Raw genomic sequence first — 18992 nt, forward strand, 5'->3', positions numbered from 1 at the left:
CAGAGTTATACATGGGATAAACAAACGCACAGTCGATAACACAATAGAAAAATCAATGTACAGTGTGTGCAGATGTAGTAAGATCAGGGAGGTAAAGGCAATAAATAGGCCATAGTGGCGAAATAATTTAAATTTAGCATTAACACTGGAGTGATAGATGTGTAGATGATGATGTGCAAGTAGAGATACCGGGGTGCAAAAGAGCAAAAAAAAACAGTATGGGGATGAGGTAGTTGGGTGGGTTATTTACAGATGGGCTGTGTACAGATGCAGTGATCGGTAAGCTGCTCTGACAGCTGATCCTTAAAGTTAGTGAGGGAGATATAAGTCTCCAACTTCAGTGATTTTTGCAATTCGTTCCAGTCATTGGCAGCAGAGAACTGGAAGGAGAGGCGGCTAAAGGAGGTGTTGGCTTTTGGGATGACCAGTGAAATATACCTGCTGGAGCGCGTGCTACGGGTGGGTGTTGCTATGGTGACCAGTGAGCTGAGATAAGGCGAGGCTTTACCTAGCAGAGACTTGTAGATGACCTGGAGCCAGTGGGTTTGATGTCAAATATGTAGCGAGGGCCAGGAGTGTTGTATGGCATTGAAGCTCGTTTGGAGGTTTGTTAACACAGTGTCCAAAGAAGGGCCAGATGTATACAGAATGGTGTCGTCTGCATAGAGGTGGATCAGAGAATCATCAGCAGCAAGAGAGACATCATTGATGTATACAGAGAAAAAAGTTGGCCCGAGAATTGAACCCTGTGGCACCCCAATAGAGTCGAAAGCCTTGGCCAGGTTGATGAAGACGGCTGCACAGTACTGTCTTCTACCGATGGAGGTTACGATATCGTTTAGGACCTTGAGCGTGGCTGAGGTGCACCCATTACCAGCTCGGAAACCACATTGCATAGCGGAGAAGGTACGGTGGGATTCAAAATGGTCGGTGATCTGGTTGTTTACTTGGCTTTCGAAGACTTTAGAAATGCAGAGCAGGATGGATATAGGTCTGTTACAGTTTGGGTCCAGAGTGTCTCCCTCTTTGAAGAGGGGGATGACCGCGACAGTTTTCCAATCTTTGGGGATCTCAGACGATGAAAGAGAGGTTGAACAGGCTAGTAATAGGGGTTGCAACAATTGCGGCGGATAATTTTAGAAAGAGAGGGTCCAGATTGTCTAGCCCAGCTGATTTGTAGGGGTCCAGATTTTTAGGCTCTTTCAGAACATCAACTATCGGGCTCTGGGTGAAGGAGAAGCGGGGAGGGGCTTGGGCAAGTTGCTGTGGAGGGTGCAGAGCTTTTGGCTGGGGTAGCGGTAGCCAGGTGGAAAGCATGGCCAGTCGTAGAAAAATGCTTTTTGAAATTCTCGATTATCGTAGATTTGTCGGTGGTGACAGTGTTTCCTAGCCTCAATACAGTGGGCAGCTGGGAGAAGGTGCTCTTATTCTCCATGGACTTTACAGTGTCCCAAAACTTTTTGGAATTAGTGCTACAGGATGTTTGAAAAAACTAGCCTTTGCTTTCCTAACTGCCTGTGTATATTGGTTCCTGACTTCCCTGAAAAGTTGCATATCGCGGGGGCTATTCGATGCTAATTCAGTACGCCACAGGATGTTTTTGTACTGGTCAAGGGCAGCCAGGTCTGGATGGATATATCTGTTCTTAGTTCTAAATTTTTTGAATGGGGCATGCTTATTTAAGATGGTGAGGAAAGCACTTTTAAAGAGCAACCAGGTATCCTCTACTGACGGGATGATGTCAGTATCCTTCCAGGATACCCGGGTCAGGTCGATTAGAAAGGCCTGCTCGCTGAAATGTTTTACGGAGCGTTTGACAGTGATGAAGAGTGGTTGTATGACCGCGTACCCATTACAGACGCAGGCAATGAGGCAGTGATAGCTGAGATCCTGGTTGAAGACAGCAGAAGTGTATTTATAGGGCAAGTTGGTCAGGATGATATCTTTGAGGGTGCCCATGTTTGCGGATTTGTGGTTGTACCTGGTAAGTTCCTTGATAATTTGTGTGAGATTGAAGGCATCCAGTTTAGATTGTAGGACGGCCGGGGTGTTAAGCATACCCCAGTTTAGGTCACCTAACAGTACGAACTCTGAAGATAGGGGGCAATCAATTCAAATATGGTGTCCAGGGCACAGCTGGGGGCTGAGGGGGGTCTATAACAAGTGGCAACAGTGAGAGACTTATTTCTGGAAAGGTGAATTTTTAAAAGTAGAAGCTCGAACTGTTTGGGCACAGACCTGGATAGTATGACAGAACTCTGCAGGCTATCTCTGCAGTAGATTGCAACTTTGGCAGTTCTATCTTGACTGAAAATGTTGTAGTTGGGGATGGAAATCTCAGACTTTTTGTTGGCCTTCCTAAGCCAGGATTCTGACACGGCTAGGACAGGGCTGTTGCGGTGACCATATTACTGGCACACCAGCGGACATGAGTCATGAAGGCAGTCAAATTAATTACCATTTAGTCACGATAATGGCTCCTCTAAGCTCTGATGCCACTGATGGTCATTAGTAGCCTACCAAACTTGCTAACGGTCAGTTGCTAATGTCCTGTATTCAGGGCTCTATTGTCTCTCTAATTCCTCTGACATCAATTCAAATGCAATTGAAAATCACATCAAATACTTCATTAGAGTCCATGACATCATGTTGCTCTACATTTCTATAGGCTATGCAATTGTGGGAGAAAACAGAGTGATGGCCGCTAAGAAAAAGAGGAGGATCCCATCCGCTTTCTACAGGCTAGGAATACTATATTTATTTCTCAACTTTCCTAATATTCAGCACATTGCTTATCTGTACAACAGTAGTATAGCCTTCCTGGCTGGCATGAAAATGGACCACAGGAAAAGGGATAACATGTATTTTTTTCCCTGCCTCTGTTTTGAGACAGGTGCATGATAATTGTACATTCTATATCAAAACCAATTTCACACATATTATTTAGTGTATGTAAAGACAAGATTAAATTAATAATAGTATAATAGGTGGCAATATTAGCCTATCAATTGTGAATGATATATTATCACTTGTGAATGATGCCCAGCTTAAGGCAAGAAACGATGCCTTTTTTGTGTGACTATTTCTAATCATAGTCGCACACCTCATGTAGCCTAGCACACCTCATGTAGCCTAGCCCGCCTCATGTAGCCTAGCACACCTCATGTAGCCTAGCACACCTCATGTAGCCTAGCACACCTCATGTAGCCTAGCACACCTCATGTAGTCTAGCCCATAGGCCTATATGTTTTGATAAGGTTTGTATCACAACTAAAGTGGCCAAATAACTTCTTTAAAGGAAGCACATTAATCCGCTTTACAATGGGTGTACAGCCTAACTGGCATACAGCGTATGCAGCTTGTGAGTTTGAAGTTGGGGGAAGATAATTTTCACCATACAAATTCACCTTTATAATAAAAGCATTACATGCATAATCACATTTGTGATAACTTTTAATAATTGTGTTTCCCCGCTAATGGAACATTTGCGCTTAAAGCATACTGCCGTGTGTGCATTGCTGCGCTTATTATGTGAATAAAAAGCCTAATACAGTGGGGCAAAAAAGTATTTAGTCAGCCACCAATTGTGCAAGTTCTCCCACTTAAAAAGATGAGAGGCCTGTATTTTCATCATAGGTACACTTCAACTATGACAGACAAAATGAGAAAGAAAATACAGAAAATCACATTGTAGGATTTTTAATGAATTTATTTGCAAATTATGGGGAAAATAAGTATTTGGTCACCTACAAACAAGCAAGATTTCTGGCTCTCACAGACCTGTAACTTCTTCTTTAAGAGGCACCTCTGTCCTCCACTCGTTACCTGTATTAATGACACCTGTTTGAACTTGTTATCAGTATAAAAGACACCCATATTTCTATTTTATTCAGCTTTGTTCAAATGTATTCTTCATACTATAAAATAGTGTAAGATAATGCCACGGAATTCTAAGCAAATCTTGTCTGCTAAATGTACTCGTGTAGCCCACAGACATGGCATAGCCCGATCAGGACCGAACATAAGGACAACTCAGAGTATGCTATTCTGTTCTTCTGAAATAGACTACATTTTGTTCATATCACGTTTCTTTATACCTGTCTAAAATAAAGAATGGATTTATTGTGAAGGTGTAGGCTTTATTACATGGATTTCTTAGACTTTTTAAAATGTAGATATTCCAGAGGTCTGCATCAGTGTGTGGATCCAGGAGATGCTGAATGTGTTTATGTTGATTAACAGTCAATTGCCGTGGGACCGACAGTTATTTGCTTGACAATCACCGGCTGACGAAATTTCGTGACCGCCACTGCGCTAGTCATGGAGACCCCCCCCCAGTCAAAACAAGTGCACTATGTAGGGAATAGGATGCCATTATAGGATGCAGGCCATGTCTGGGTCTCAGCTCCCACAGGGAGAAAATACTGCTCTGTATCTGTCTATCTAGTCCTTAGAGTAAGCCACTCGAGTGAGTCACATGCTTTTAGGGCTGAACACAGCCGTAGTTGAAGAGCAGCAGTCCCTGTAAGCACTGCAAATCAGGGAGGGTCCTGCCCATCTGCCTCTACAGCAGTGGGACACTGGGGCAGGCTCTGTTCCAATACTTTACACATGCATCCTTCCCTCCTTCCTTCCTTGTAGTCATATGGGAATGGAACCCTGACATATTCACTAATCCATTATGAAGGGTCCATTCCATTACCTATTACTTCAAGGAGGAAAGGATACATGTTTAAGGTATTGGACAAGGAAGATCGGAAGAAGGGTGAGTTTTGAAAGTATTAGAACAGGGCCACATACTGCTGTCCTGAACTCACCCTTGTTCAGGTTATCACAGGAAGGAAGCCACAGCAGTGTAATTCTGTATGTATCAATGTAGTGAGAAGGTAATGTACTTGTACATCCTGTGTCTGTTTCTCTCAACCACAGCCCTACAATGCAGTTGATGGTGGCTTGTGTTTGGGATATCTGATCGTGTATCTCTCTGTGTGTGTGTCGAGAGGGAACTCTGATCGTGTATCTCTCTGTGTTGGTGTCGAGAGGGAACTCTGATCGTGTATCGCTCTGTGTGTGTGTCGAGAGGGAACTCTGATCGTGTATCTCTCTGTGTTGGTGTCGAGAGGGAACTCTGATCGTGTATCTCTCTGTGTGTGTGTCGAGAGGGAACTCTGATCGTGTATCTCTCTGTGTGTGTGTGTCGAGAGGGAACTCTGATCGTGTATCTCTCTGTGTCGAGAGGGAACTCTGATCGTGTATCTCTCTGTGTGTGTGTGTCGAGAGGGAACTCTGATCGTGTATCCCTCTGTGTCGAGAGGGAACTCTGATCGTGTATCTCTCTGTGTCGAGAGGGAACTCTGGGGCTGAGGGAGCGTGAGAGGAAGTGTGAAAGAAAAAGGCTCTGTGGTGTCGCGCTAACGAGCGCAGGTAAGAGGTGCCTCACACACACACATACCGCAGCTGAGCAAGCCCAGGAAGAGAGGAAATGAATCACACACTTCGAAAAGACGAATCCCTTTGCGAACCTGACGAGGCAATCAAATTGAGGAGAGAAGAGAAGGAGAAGTGACAGAGAGCAGAGAAGTGTGAGAGAGAGCAGAGAAGTGAGGGAGAGAAAGAGCAGAAAAAGTGAGAGAGAGAGCAGAAGAAGTGAGAGAGAGCAGAGAAGTGACAGAGAGCAGAGAAGAAGTGAGAGAGAGCAGAGAAGAAGTGAGAGAGAGCAGAGAAGTGACAGAGCGAGAGAGCAGATAAGAGAGAGCAGAAAATAAGTAACAGAGAGAGCAGAAAAGAAGTAACAGAGAGAGCAGAGAAGGAGAAGTGACAGAGAGAAGAGAAGGAGAAGTGACAGAGAGAGCAGAGAAGGAGAAGTGACAGAGAGAGCAGAGAAGGAGAAGTGACAGAGAGAGCAGAGAAGTGACAGAGAGAGCAGAGAAGGAGAAGTGACAGAGAGAGCAGAGAAGGAGAAGTGGCAGAGAGAGCAGAGAAGGAGAAGTGACAGAGAGAGCAGAGAAGTGACAGAGAGAGCAGAGAAGGAGAAGTGACAGAGAGAGCAGAGAAGTGACAGAGAGAGCAGAGAAGGAGAAGTGACAGAGAGAGCAGAGAAGGAGAAGTGACAGAGAGAGCAGAGAAGGAGAAGTGACAGAGAGAGCAGAGAAGGAGAAGTGACAGAGAGAGCAGAGAAGGAGAAGTGACAGAGAGAGCAGAGAAGTGACAGAGAGAGCAGAGAAGTGACAGAGAGAGCAGAGAAGGAGAAGTGACAGAGAGAGCAGAGAAGGAGAAGTGACAGAGAGAGCAGAGAAGGAGAAGAGCAGAGAAGTGACAGAGAGAGCAGAGAAGGAGAAGTGACAGAGAGAGCAGAGAAGGAGAAGTGACAGAGAGAGCAGAGAAGGAGAAGTGACAGAGAGAGCAGAGAAGGAGAAGTGACAGAGAGAGCAGAGAAGGAGAAGTGACAGAGAGAGCAGAGAAGGAGAAGTGACAGAGAGAGCAGAGAAGGAGAAGTGACAGAGAGAGCAGAGAAGGAGAAGTGACAGAGAGAGCAGAAGGAGAAGTGACAGAGAGAGCAGAGAAGGAGAAGTGACAGAGAGAGCAGAGAAGGAGAAGTGACAGAGAGAGCAGAGAAGGAGAAGTGACAGAGAGAGCAGAGAAGGAGAAGTGACAGAGAGAGCAGAGAAGGAGAAGTGACAGAGAGAGCAGAGAAGGAGTGACAGAGAGAGCAGAGAAGGAGAAGTGACAGAGAGAGCAGAGAAGTGACAGAGAGAGCAGAGAAGGAGAAGTGACAGAGAGAGCAGAGAGAGCAGAGAAGGAGAAGTGACAGAGAGAGCAGAGAAGGAGAAGTGACAGAGAGAGCAGAGAAGGAGAAGTGACAGAGAGAGCAGAGAAGGAGAAGTGACAGAGAGAGCAGAGAAGGAGAAGTGACAGAGAGAATAGAAGGAGAAGTGACAGAGAGAGCAGAGAAGGAGAAGTGACAGAAAGAGCAGAGAAGGAGAAGTGACAGAGAGAGCAGAGAAGGAGAAGTGACAGAGAGAGCAGAGAAGGAGAAGTGGCAGAGAGAGCAGAGAAGGAGAAGTGACAGAGAGAGCAGAGAAGTGACAGAGAGAGCAGAGAAGGAGAAGTGACAGAGAGAGCAGAGAAGTGACAGAGAGAGCAGAGAAGGAGAAGTGACAGAGAGAGCAGAGAAGGAGAAGTGACAGAGAGAGCAGAGAAGGAGAAGTGACAGAGAGAGCAGAGAAGGAGAAGTGACAGAGAGAGCAGAGAAGGAGAAGTGACAGAGAGAGCAGAGAAGTGACAGAGAGAGCAGAGAAGGAGAAATGACAGAGAGAGCAGAGAAGGAGAAGTGGCAGAGAGAGCAGAGAAGGAGAAGTGACAGAGAGAGCAGAGAAGTGACAGAGAGAGCAGAGAAGTGACAGAGAGAGCAGAGAAGGAGAAGTGACAGAGAGAGCAGAGAAGGAGAAGTGACAGAGAGAGCAGAGAAGGAGAAGTGACAGAGAGAGCAGAGAAGTGACAGAGAGAGCAGAGAAGGAGAAGTGACAGAGAGAGCAGAGAAGGAGAAGTGACAGAGAGAGCAGAGAAGGAGAAGTGACAGAGAGAGCAGAGAAGGAGAAGTGACAGAGAGAGCAGAGAAGGAGAAGTGACAGAGAGAGCAGAGAAGGAGAAGTGACAGAGAGAATAGAAGGAGAAGTGACAGAGAGAGCAGAGAAGGAGAAGTGACAGAAAGAGCAGAGAAGGAGAAGTGACAGAGAGAGCAGAGAAGGAGAAGTGACAGAGAGAGCAGAGAAGTGACAGAGAGAGAGAGCAGATAAGAGAGAGCAGAGAAGGAGAAGTGACAGAGAGAGCAGAGAAGTGACAGAGAGAGCAGAGAAGGAGAAGTGACAGAGAGAGCAGAGAAGGAGAAGTGACAGAGAGAGCAGAGAAAAGGAAGGAGATGTGACAGAAAGAGAGAGAGAGCAGAGAAAAGGAAGAAACGACAGAAAGAGAGAGCAGAGAAAAGGAAGGAGAGAGAGAGAAATGCAACTGAACTGACAACAATATTTTCAAATGTCTCTCCAAGTTGGACTGTTGCAGAGGATGAGTTTTTCACACAAATAGCCAAAGTATCACTCATTAATATATACTCTATCCTATTCACAGTCACACACAAACACTTACTGACACTGTGTTCAGGCAGACACCCACACAACAGATTTTTAAAACAACATGGACAGATGGGTATACACACACCATGGGTAGCCTCAGTGTGAAACACAACCCACCGGGAGGACACAGTGAGGTACCACTCAGGCCCTCTCATGCATGTCCGGCTCCTCCATGTTAGGGGAAGCGTGAGGGAAGGAGCCCAGTGTTAGCTCCACACAGTACAGTACACCCCAGTGCCGCCACACTTCAGCCTATATTATAACCAACATGAGAGGAAGCCTGGCGTGCACGCCGCCCGCTCCACTAAGCAGCAGGAGTGTGGTAAACCATATCCCCCAACAATAAGGGCCTTCATGGAGGGGGGAGCCGCCAACCGCACAGCTGTAAATGCTGACTGAAGCCCCTCTGCGTTGTGGGACGGTTTCTCAGCAGGGTGCACATGCTACGTTTCTCTCTCTCTGTGTGTGTGTGTGTGTGTGTGTGTTTGTGTGTGTGTGTGTGTGTGTGTGTGTGTGTGTGTGTGTGTGTGTGTGTGTGTGTGTGTGTGTGTGTCCAAGTAGATGTTAGTGCAGTTTTATATTTACTGAAAGTGTGGTTGTGTGCGAGTGTGCATCCATATGTGTGAATACTTGCGCGTGTGTGTTGGTGTGTTTTCGGTGTCTACACACAAACTTGGATTAGAGATATTGAAGTTGTTGACTGAGGGATTTATTGGGTTTACTCAACCTGCCCACCAGGGAAACCACACGCACGTCCCCCTTGCGGTGGTAGGACTGGTTCTGTTAAGTGAGGACGGTTTGTCAATTTGTTCTGTCAGGTTATGGGGATGTTTCTCATTTTGGTCTGTCAGGTTATGGGATGTTTCTCAGTTTGTTCTGTCAGGTTATGGGGATGTTTCTCATTTTGGTCTGTCAGGTTATGGGATGTTTCTATCATCAAAACCATTAGTCCTGCTAGTGGGGTAATAGAAGCCATTCTGGGTTCAGGTGGCTCGGGAGACTAATTAACCATAAGGCCTGAGGGGGTGTGTTATTGGCCAATATACCACGACTAAGAACTGTTCTTATGCACAACGCGAAGCGGCGTGCCTGGATACAGCCCTTAGCCATGGTATATTGGCCATATAACACAAACCCCCAGGTGCCTTACTGCTATTATAAACTGGTTACCAACATAAGCAGAACAGTAAACAAGTATTTTTGCATCATACCAGTGGTATATAGTCTGATTATACATAGCATCCAGGACCCAAACTACTCAGTTTATATTGACTTCTGAATGTTTTCCACATATGAGGACGTGAATGACCACCCAATTTAGTTTACAATAATGAAATCAAACATTGACTGCAATGTATCCTACTCAGTATTTGACTATGTATTCTTTATGTAACTCTATTTAACTGCTGCGCAAAGCATCTGGGTTCCAAATGGCACCCTATTTCTGAAATAGTGCACTACTTTTGACTGCAGCCCTGCACTATATAAGGAATAGGGTGCAGACAGTATGTCCCCAAGGGTTCAGCCAGTCAGTAAAACAATTGTAGTTGATCTACTCTCTAACATGAGAGAAAATATCAAATCAAAATGTACTGGTCACGTACACAGTTTAGCAGATGTATTTTATTTAACCCTTATAACCCTAGGCAAGTCAGTATGTGTGTATGTATATATATATATATATATATATATATATATATATATATATATATATATATATATATATATATATATATATATATATACACAGAAAATCACAAAAGTTAGTACACCCCTCACATTTTTGTAAATATTTGAGTATATATTTTCATGTGACAACACTGAAGAAATGACACTTTGCTACAATGTAAAGTAGTGAGTGTACAGCTTGTATAACAGTGTACATGTGCTGTCCCCTCAAAGTAACTCAACACACAGACAATAATGTCTAAACCGCTGGCAACAAAAGTGAGTACACACCTGGTGTCACGTGACTCGTTAGTGTTACAAGGTCTCAGGTGTGAATGGGGAGCAGGTGTGTTAAATTTGGTGTCATCGCTCTCACACTCCCTCATACTGACTGGTCACTGGAAGTTCAACATGGCACCTCATGGCAAAGAACTCTCTGAGGATCTGAAAAAAATAATTGTTGCTCTACATAAAGATGGCCTGAGCTATAAGAAGATTGCCAAGACCCTGAAACTGAGCTGTAGCACAGTGGCCAAGACCATACAGCGGTTTAACTGGACAGGTTCAACTCAGAACAGGCCGCGCCATGGTCGACCAAAGAAGTTGAGTGCACGTGCTCAGCGTCATATCCAGAGGTTGTCTTTTGGGAAATAGACGTATGAGTGCTGCCAGCATTGCTGCAGAGGTTGATGGGGTGGGGAGTCAGCCTGTCAGTGCTCAGACCATACGCCGTACACTGCATCAAATTGGTCTGCATGGCTGTCGTCCCAGAAGGAAGCCTCTTCTAAAGATGATGCACAAGAAAGCGCGCAAACAGTTTGCTGAAGACAAGCAGCCTAAGGACATGGATTACTGGAACCATGTCCTGTGGTCTGATGAGACCAAGATAAACGTATTTGGTTCAGATGGTGTCAAGCGTGTGTGGCGGAAACCAGGTGAGGAGTACAAAGACAAGTGTGTCTTGCCTACAGTCAAGCATGGTGGTGGGAGTGTCATGGTCTGGGGCTGCATGAGTGCTGCTGGCACTGGGGAGCTACAGTTCATTGAGGGAAACATGAATGCCAACATGTACTGTGACATACTGAAGCAGAGCATGATCCCCTCCCTTCGGAGACTGGGCCGCAGGGCAGTATTCCAACATGATAACGACCCCAAACACACCTCCAAGACGACCACTGCCTTGCTAAAGAAGCTGAGGGTAAAGGTGATGGACTGGCCAAGCATGTCTCCAAACCTAAACCCTATTGAGCATCTGTGGGGCATCCTCAAACGGCAGGTGGAGGAGTGCAAGGTCTCTAACATCCACCAGCTCCGTGATGTCGTCACGGAGGAGTGGGAGAGGACTCCAGTGGCAACATGTGAAGCTCTGGTGAACTCCATGCCCAAGAGGGTTAAGGCAGTGCTGGGAAATGATGGTGGCCACACAAAATATTGACATTTTGGGCCCAATTTGGACATTTTCACTTAGGGGTGTACTCACTTTTGTTGCCAGCGGTTTAGACATTAATGGCTGTGTGTTGAGTTATTGAGGGGACAGCAAATTTACACTGTTATACAAGCTGTACACTCACTACTTTACATTGTAGCAAAGTGTCATTTCTTCAGTGTTGCCACATGAAAAGATATACTCAAATATTTGCAAAAATGTGAGGGGTGTACTCACTTTTGTGATATACTGTATGTGTGTATATGTATGTATATATATATATATATAGAACAAAAGACACATCACAACAATAGAGACCTAAGACAACAACATAGCAAGGCAGCAACACAACATGACAACAAGATGGTAGCAACATAACATAGTAGCAGCACAAAACATGGTACAAGCATTATTGGGTACAGACAACAGCACCAATGGCAAGAAGGTAGTGACAACAATACATCATGCAATGCAGCCACAACTGTCAGTAAGAGGATCCATGATTGAGTCTTTGAATGAAGAGATTGAGATAAAACTGTCATGTTTGAGTGTTTTCTGCAGCTCGTTCCAGTCGCCAGCTGCAGCGAACTGAAAAAAGGAGCGACCCAGGAACGTGTGTGCTTTGGGGATCTTTTACAGAATGTGACTGTCAGAACGGGTGTTTTATGTGGAGGATGAGGGCTGCAGTAGGTATCTCAGATAGGGGGGAGTGAGGCCTAAGAGGGTTTTATAAATAAGCATCAACCAGTGAGTCTTGTGACGGGTATATACAATGATGACCAGTTTACAGAGGAGTATAGATGGCAGTGATGTGTCCTATAAGGAGCATTGGTGGCATATCTGGCTCGCAGTCGGTGTTCCAATTAATTCCAAAGGTGTTCGATGTGGTTGAGGTCAGGACTCTGCAGGACAGTCAAGTTCTTTCACACCGATCTCGACAAACCATTTCTGTGTGGACCTCACTTTGTGTACAGGGGCATTGTCATGCTGAAACAGGAAAGGCCTTACCCAAGCTGTTTCCACAAAGTTGGAAGCACAGAATTGTCTAGAAAGTCACTATATACTGCAGCATTAAGATTTCCCTTCACTGGAACTAAGGGAAACCTCCTCCACCGAACTTTACAGTTGGTACCATGCATTCAGGAAGGTAGCATTCTCCTTGCATCTGCCAAACCCAGATTCGTCCATCAGACTGCCAGATGGTGATTCATCTCTCTATGCGTTTGCACTGCTCCAAAGTCCAATGATGGCGAGCTTTACACCACTCCAGCTGACGCTTGGCATTTCGCATGGTGATCTTAGGCTTGTGTGCGGCTGTTCGGCTATGGAAACCCATTTCATGAAGCTCCCGGCTAACAGTTTTTGTGCTGAACTCGGTAGTGAGTGTTGCAACCGAGGACAGACTATTTCTACGCACTTTAGCACTCTGTGGTCCCGTTCTGTGAGCTTGTGTGATCTACCACTTCGCGGCTGAGCCGTTGTTGTTTCCACTTCATAATAATAGCATTTATGGTTGACCGGGGCAGCTCTAGCAGGGCAGAAATTTGGCCAACTGATTTGTTCGAAAGGCCATTCTACTGCCAATGTTTGTCTAATTGGTAGTTACAGTCTTGTCCCGTCGCTGCAAGTCCTGTACGGACTCGGGAGAGGCAAAGGTCGAGAACCGTGCGTCCTCTGAAACACAACCCAGCGAAGCCGCACTGCTTCTTGACACAATGCACGCTTAACCCGAAAGCCAGACGCGCCAATTTGTCGGAGGAAACACAGTACACCCGGCGACCGTGTCAGCGTGCATGCGCCTGACCCGCCACAGGAGTCGCTAGAGCGCGATGTGACAAGACATCCCTGCCGGGCAAACCTCCCCTATCCAAGACAATGTCGTCTCATAGGTCTCCCGGTTGCAGCCAGCTGTGACACAGCCCAGTATCGAACCAGTATCTGTAGTAACGCAGCTAGCACTATTTCAGTCACACCAAAGGGTGTGCCAAATCCACTAACTTCTATATATAGTGTATGTATATGTCAAGATTCGAGTATATATGTAAATATATGGTGTGTATAACAGTGTAACTACAATGCAATGTACAGTTGTAGAAATATTAGCATGAGCTATGTCGAAAATACAGTATTTAAATACACGGTATACAGTGATTTTCGGAAAGTATTGACATTTTTTTTCCTCCAGACGTGACGCTTGGCATTCATGCCAAAGAACGCAGTCTTGGTTTTATCAGACCAGAGAATCTGGTTTTGTTATTGTCTGAGATCTCCAGGTGTCTTTTGGCAAATTCCAAGCGAGCTGTCATGTGCCTTTTACTGAGGATGTCTTCCGTCTGGCCTCTCTACCATAAAGGCCTGCTTGGTGGAGTGCTGCAGAGATGGTTGTCTGGAAGGTTCTCCTATCTCCACAGAGGAATTCTAGAGCTCTGTCAGAGTGACCATCGGCTTCTTGATCCCTGACCAAGGCTCTTCTCCCACGATTGCTCAGTTTGGCCGGACAGCCAGCTCTAGGAAGAGACTTGGTGGTTCCAAACTTCTTCCATTTAAGAACGATTGAGGCCACTGTGTTCTTGGGGACCTTCAATCCTGCAGACATTTTTTGGTACCCTTCCCCAGATCTGTCCCTCGACACAATCCTGTCTCTGAGCTCTAATGCCTAAATTATTATGTTAATAAGATATTTCTGTTTTTTATATTTAATAAATGTGCAAAATATTCTCAACCTGTTTCACTTTGTCATTTTGGGGTATTGTGTGTAGATTGATGAGGATGAAAAAAAAATCTGCAATTTTAGAATAAGGCTGTAACGTAACAAAATTTGCAAAAAGTCAAGGGGTCTGAATACATTCTGAATGCACTGTAGGATGAGCCATGACTTGAATGCAGTATATACACTGAGTAGTGATGCAGCGATATGACATTTTTGGTCGATACCGATATCCAATATTTTCCTTATACCAATAACCGATATTTAGGGCTTTTAAGTATTCCAGTACAATTAAATAGTTAACACGCACACATTGACGCAGCAGTCTAAGGCACTGCATCTCAGTGCAAGAGGCGTCACTACAGTCCCTGATTTGAATCCAGGCTGTATCACATCTGGCCGTGATTGGGAGTCCCATAGGGCGGCGCACAATTGGCCCAACGTCGTCCGGGTTTGGCCAGTGTAGGCCGTCATTGTAAATAAGAATTTGTTCTTAACTGACTTGCCCAGTTAAATAAAGGGTACACACACCACACTGACAAAAATGGTATGTTGTTTGCATTTACGTATGTCCCCATTACCAGTAAAACATAATCAAAACCTATTTCTTTCACTTACTTGCTGTGCTGTTTTGTTGTTCATTTGTTCAGTCGTTTCATTCTCCACCAGGATGTCTATGGAACTCCGTTTGTGTCTTTGGATGTCAAAAAAGATACAGGTCAAATAACACTAATTGTCTTGTCAAATAAGCTTGTTGACCAATATGACTGCACGTCACATAAGAATTTAACATGTTCACACATTTTTGACATAGTTATTACACATTGATTACATTATCACTCGTATTTCATATGTCAACGATTCATCAATACGTATACTATGATGCTGGTAAAGTTGTCTCGCGCACCTACAGTGCTGGTCATTAAAAAAAAGCTAGCTAGCTCATGGATGCAAACAATGTTCTTCCCAAAAACATAGCAAAACAACATTGTCTGGTTCAGTAGCTATCGTTAGCTAGTCAACTATATAGCTAGGTGTCATCTAAAATATCTCTAATTTATCAGACAGCTCTTATTTGATGAATGGTGGTCAACCCATCTATGTGAAGATAGCCACAATAAGGATTCGCCACAAGAGTGGACTTTCCGGTTAGTCTTCAAAATTAAAGTATGTCATTGACAGTGATGCAAATGAATACAAATAGTAGAATTCTGCCATAATTGAAACGATCCTGCTAAACGAGGTTGGAATGTTATATAAAATCAACAAAAGACAATAATTTGTTCATTTGACAAAAATCTGTTGAAATCACACTGGATGTATTATACTTTAGAATTGCATTGGGGACGTACTTATTTCACTGTACAGCCTTACCTATGGATTGTGGATCAATGACATGGGTTATCAGTCTACTCAGTGACACCCAGAGAACATTAGCATTGTAGCTATTATTGCAGGACTCTGAAACAACTGTGAATTGAGACACATTTATTGTCAAACTATGTGTATTGAACACTATTCCAGAGGAAACACAATACTGCGTGGATGTTTTGGAGTCTGATAACTCTGTCGAGGACGTTGGGAAAAAATATATTGGGTATTGAGTAGACTGACACCCCATTTCATTGATCCCCAATCCTTAGGTGAAGCTGTACAGTGCAATATGAATGCCAATACACACAATAGGCTGACTGGGGAGGTGATTTCACACAGTCACAGTCCCGCGTTAAGAGCTACAATGCTAGTATTTGCGTTAATTCTTCACATTTGTGTTCTGTGGGTGTCACCGAGTAGACTGAGTATTCTTAACTGACTTGCCTAGTTAAATAAAGGTAAAATAAAAAAATGATTGTCAAATAGTGTTATTTGATGTGTAATTCTTTTGACACGCAAAGACCCAAACAGCATTCCATAGTATGTTGTGAAGCTAATAGCAGTGATGCTATTACTGTGTAACTCCGGTAGGGCAACATCTGAACAATAGCGCACTTGGTAATGTTAGTGTATACCAGTGCCTGACCAGTTGCAAAAGCCAACATCACCCACGGCATAGAACGGTTGATTGTCAAGGGCAACGAATTCCATGATCTTCAATTGCAACTCCACTTTGTCCCTGTACTGTTGTTTTTCTTCTTTGATTGCCTTACGGAGGTCATAGCTGGTCTGTTTGTATGCGCCCATGTTCCCAGTCACCTTGCCGTGGTTAAATGCGATTGTTCATCCTTTCAGTTTTGCGTGAATGCTGCCATCTATCCACGGTTTTTGGTTTGAATAAGTTGTATTCGTCACAGTGGTAACAACAACATCTATACACTTCCTGATGAACCCAGTCACTGAGTCAGTGTATACGTTGATACTATTCTCAGAGGCAACCCGGAACATTTCCTAGTCCACGTGCTCAAAACAGTCTTGAAGCATGAATTCCGATTGGTCAGACCAATGTTGAACAGTCCTTACCACTGGTGCTTCTTGGTTAAGTTTCTGCCTATAGGCGCGAAGAAACAGGATGAAGGCGTGTTCTGGTTTAAGGAAAGGTGGGCGGATGTAGGCCTTGTAGCTGTCCCAGAAGGGACAGTAACAATAGTCAAGTGTGTTCTCTTCGTGTGTAGCACAGGAGATGTGTTGATAGAATTTCAGGGAGCGCTTTCCTCCGATATCCTTTATTAAAGTCACCCACTACAATAAGTCCTAGGAGAGGCCTGCTCTTGCCTCTCTCTAACATCATGCATGGCTGCACTGTAATGTTGCTCTATTTCCTCTGCAGAGAAAACCATGAAGGGGCAGAAGGGAAAGCCGAACGGGGTGAAGGAGAGGGGGAAGGAGCGGCGGAAAAGCAGTCCAGAGAAGAAGAATGAGAGGTGGAAGTGTGAGAATGGCTCCCTCCTGAAACAGCTAGGTAAGTCTGACACACCACAAGGGGGGGTAGTGTGAGTCAGACTTACCTGACTCACACTATTCAGATCCTTTGCTATGAGACTTGAAATTGAGTTCAGGTGCATCCTGTTTCCATTGATCATCATTTGAGATGTTTCTAAACTTGATTAGAGTCCACCTGTGGTAAATCCAATTGATGTGACATGATTTGGAAAGGAACACACCTGTCTATATAAGGTCCCACAGTTGACAGCGCATGTAAGAGCAAAAATCAAGTCATGAGGTCGAAGGAATTGTCTGTAGAGTGCTGAAACAGGATTGTCAAGGCACAGATCTGGGGAAGGGTACCAAAACATTTCTGCAGCATTGAAGGTCCCCAAGAACAAAGTGGCCTCCATCATTCTTAAATTGAAGAAGTTTATATATCGGATATAGGTATCGGCCAAAAAATGGCATATCGGTGCATCACTACTCAGTGTATATACTGCATTCAAGTCATGGCTCATCCTACAGTGCATTCAGAAAGTATTCAGACCCCTTGACTTTTTGCACATTTTGTTACGTTACAGCCTTATTCTAAAATTGCTGGTGGAAAAAAATGTAATCCTCATCAATCTACACACAATACCACATAATGACAAAGTGAAACAAGTTGAGAATATTTTGGACATTTATTAAAAATAGAAAAACAGAAATATCTGTTTAGACGGATAGACGGAAGCCAGTCCTCAGTAAAAGGCACATGACAGCCGGCTTGGAGTTTGCCAAAAGGCACCTAAAGACTCTTAGACCATGAGAAACAAGATTCTCTGGTCTGATGAAACCAAGATTTAACTCTTTGTGTGAAGCATGGTGGTGGCAGCATCATGCTGTGAGGATGTTTTTCAGCGGCAGGGACTGGGAGACTAGTCAGGATCGAGGCAAAGATGAATGGAGCAAAGAACAGATAGATCCTTGATGAAAGCCTGCGACAGAGTGCTTAGGACCTCAGACTGGGGCGGAGGTTCACCATCCAACAGGACAACGACCCTAAGCATACAGCCAAGACGGTGCATAAGTGGCTTCGGGACAAGTCTCTGAATATCCTTGAGTGACCCAGCCAGAGCCCGATCAAACATCTCTGGAGAGACCTGAAAATAGCTGTTTAGCAACGCTCCACATCCAACCTGACTGAGCTTGAGGGGATCTGCAGAGTAGAATGGGAGAAACTACCCAAAAACAGGTATGCCAAGCTTGCAGGGTCATACCCAAGAAGACTCAAGGCTGTAATTGCTCCCAAAGGTGCTTCAACAAAGTTCTCAGTAAAGGGTCGGAATACTTATATAAATGTGATATTTCCATTTCCTTTCTTTTTTCTTTTTTTACTGTTTTTGCTTTGAACTTCTGTACTACCAACACATACTTCAGCCTTCAGACTTGGGTCCACCTGTAGCACAGGACACACCTGTAACACCATGACGATAGACAGTAAGGTCACTTACAGTAGGTTGGTCATCAACCATCAGTCAGAAACCAGACAACCATGTTTCCATGACAGAGGACGGTGTGTGTTTATGTGTCTGTGTAGATCAGAATCAGGTTTATTGTCCCACAAGAGGAAAATCTTGCCACAGCTCGCATACACAAAACATTTAGAAAACACAGCAGGAAACAGTCAGCCATAAATAGTACCCCACCAGGAGGAAGCTACAGTACATGGAATTGTTGATAATAGTCGCTCGCAGCCCCTGGGATGAAACTCCTCCTGAAGCAGTGGTGGAGTGAGTAGTCTGGGCTGGAGATCATGTGGCAGGCTTTGCACTGGATAGTGCGTTCATTCAGTAGGGAGAGTTTTGGAGCGGGGGGTCCAATCAGTTTAAATGCTGTGTTGGTGATCCTTAATAGTTTATTGTGGTGTGAGACTGTCAGCATGTTGCAGTATCAGATACTTCAATAGAGTAGTGATGAGGATGGGCCGGTAGAGCAGCAGAAGGAGTTTTGGTTTGATTAGACTCCTGATGACAGACAGATGTTGCTGTACCGTGTAGGAACAGGTTGACATACACTCCAAGTTTATCTTGACACACTTAACCTCAAATTGCTCCAGGGACGCTGCACTCATTGTGGCTGTGTTTCTGTGTCTTGTGTGTGTTGTTTCTCAACAGAAATGAATGATGGAGTACTACAGGTATTCTGTCCTCTATTCTTC

The 18992-nt window shown here is 44.6% G+C and overlaps 1 protein-coding gene across 2 annotated transcripts in view; it reads left to right on the forward strand.

Moving 5' to 3' along the window:
- The window catches only part of LOC139418043 (protein Jade-1-like), a 218416-nt gene that overhangs the window by 180298 nt on the left and 19126 nt on the right, over positions 1–18992 (forward strand). For both annotated transcript variants that reach the window (XM_071167151.1, XM_071167153.1), the window contains one exon: positions 16695–16826. In XM_071167151.1, coding sequence (XP_071023252.1) covers positions 16695–16826 — 132 coding nt within the window. The remainder of the gene's footprint in view (positions 1–16694; positions 16827–18992) is intronic.

Source organism: Oncorhynchus clarkii, chromosome 10 (assembly GCF_045791955.1).
Source record: "Oncorhynchus clarkii lewisi isolate Uvic-CL-2024 chromosome 10, UVic_Ocla_1.0, whole genome shotgun sequence".
Lineage (NCBI taxonomy): Eukaryota > Metazoa > Chordata > Actinopteri > Salmoniformes > Salmonidae > Oncorhynchus > Oncorhynchus clarkii.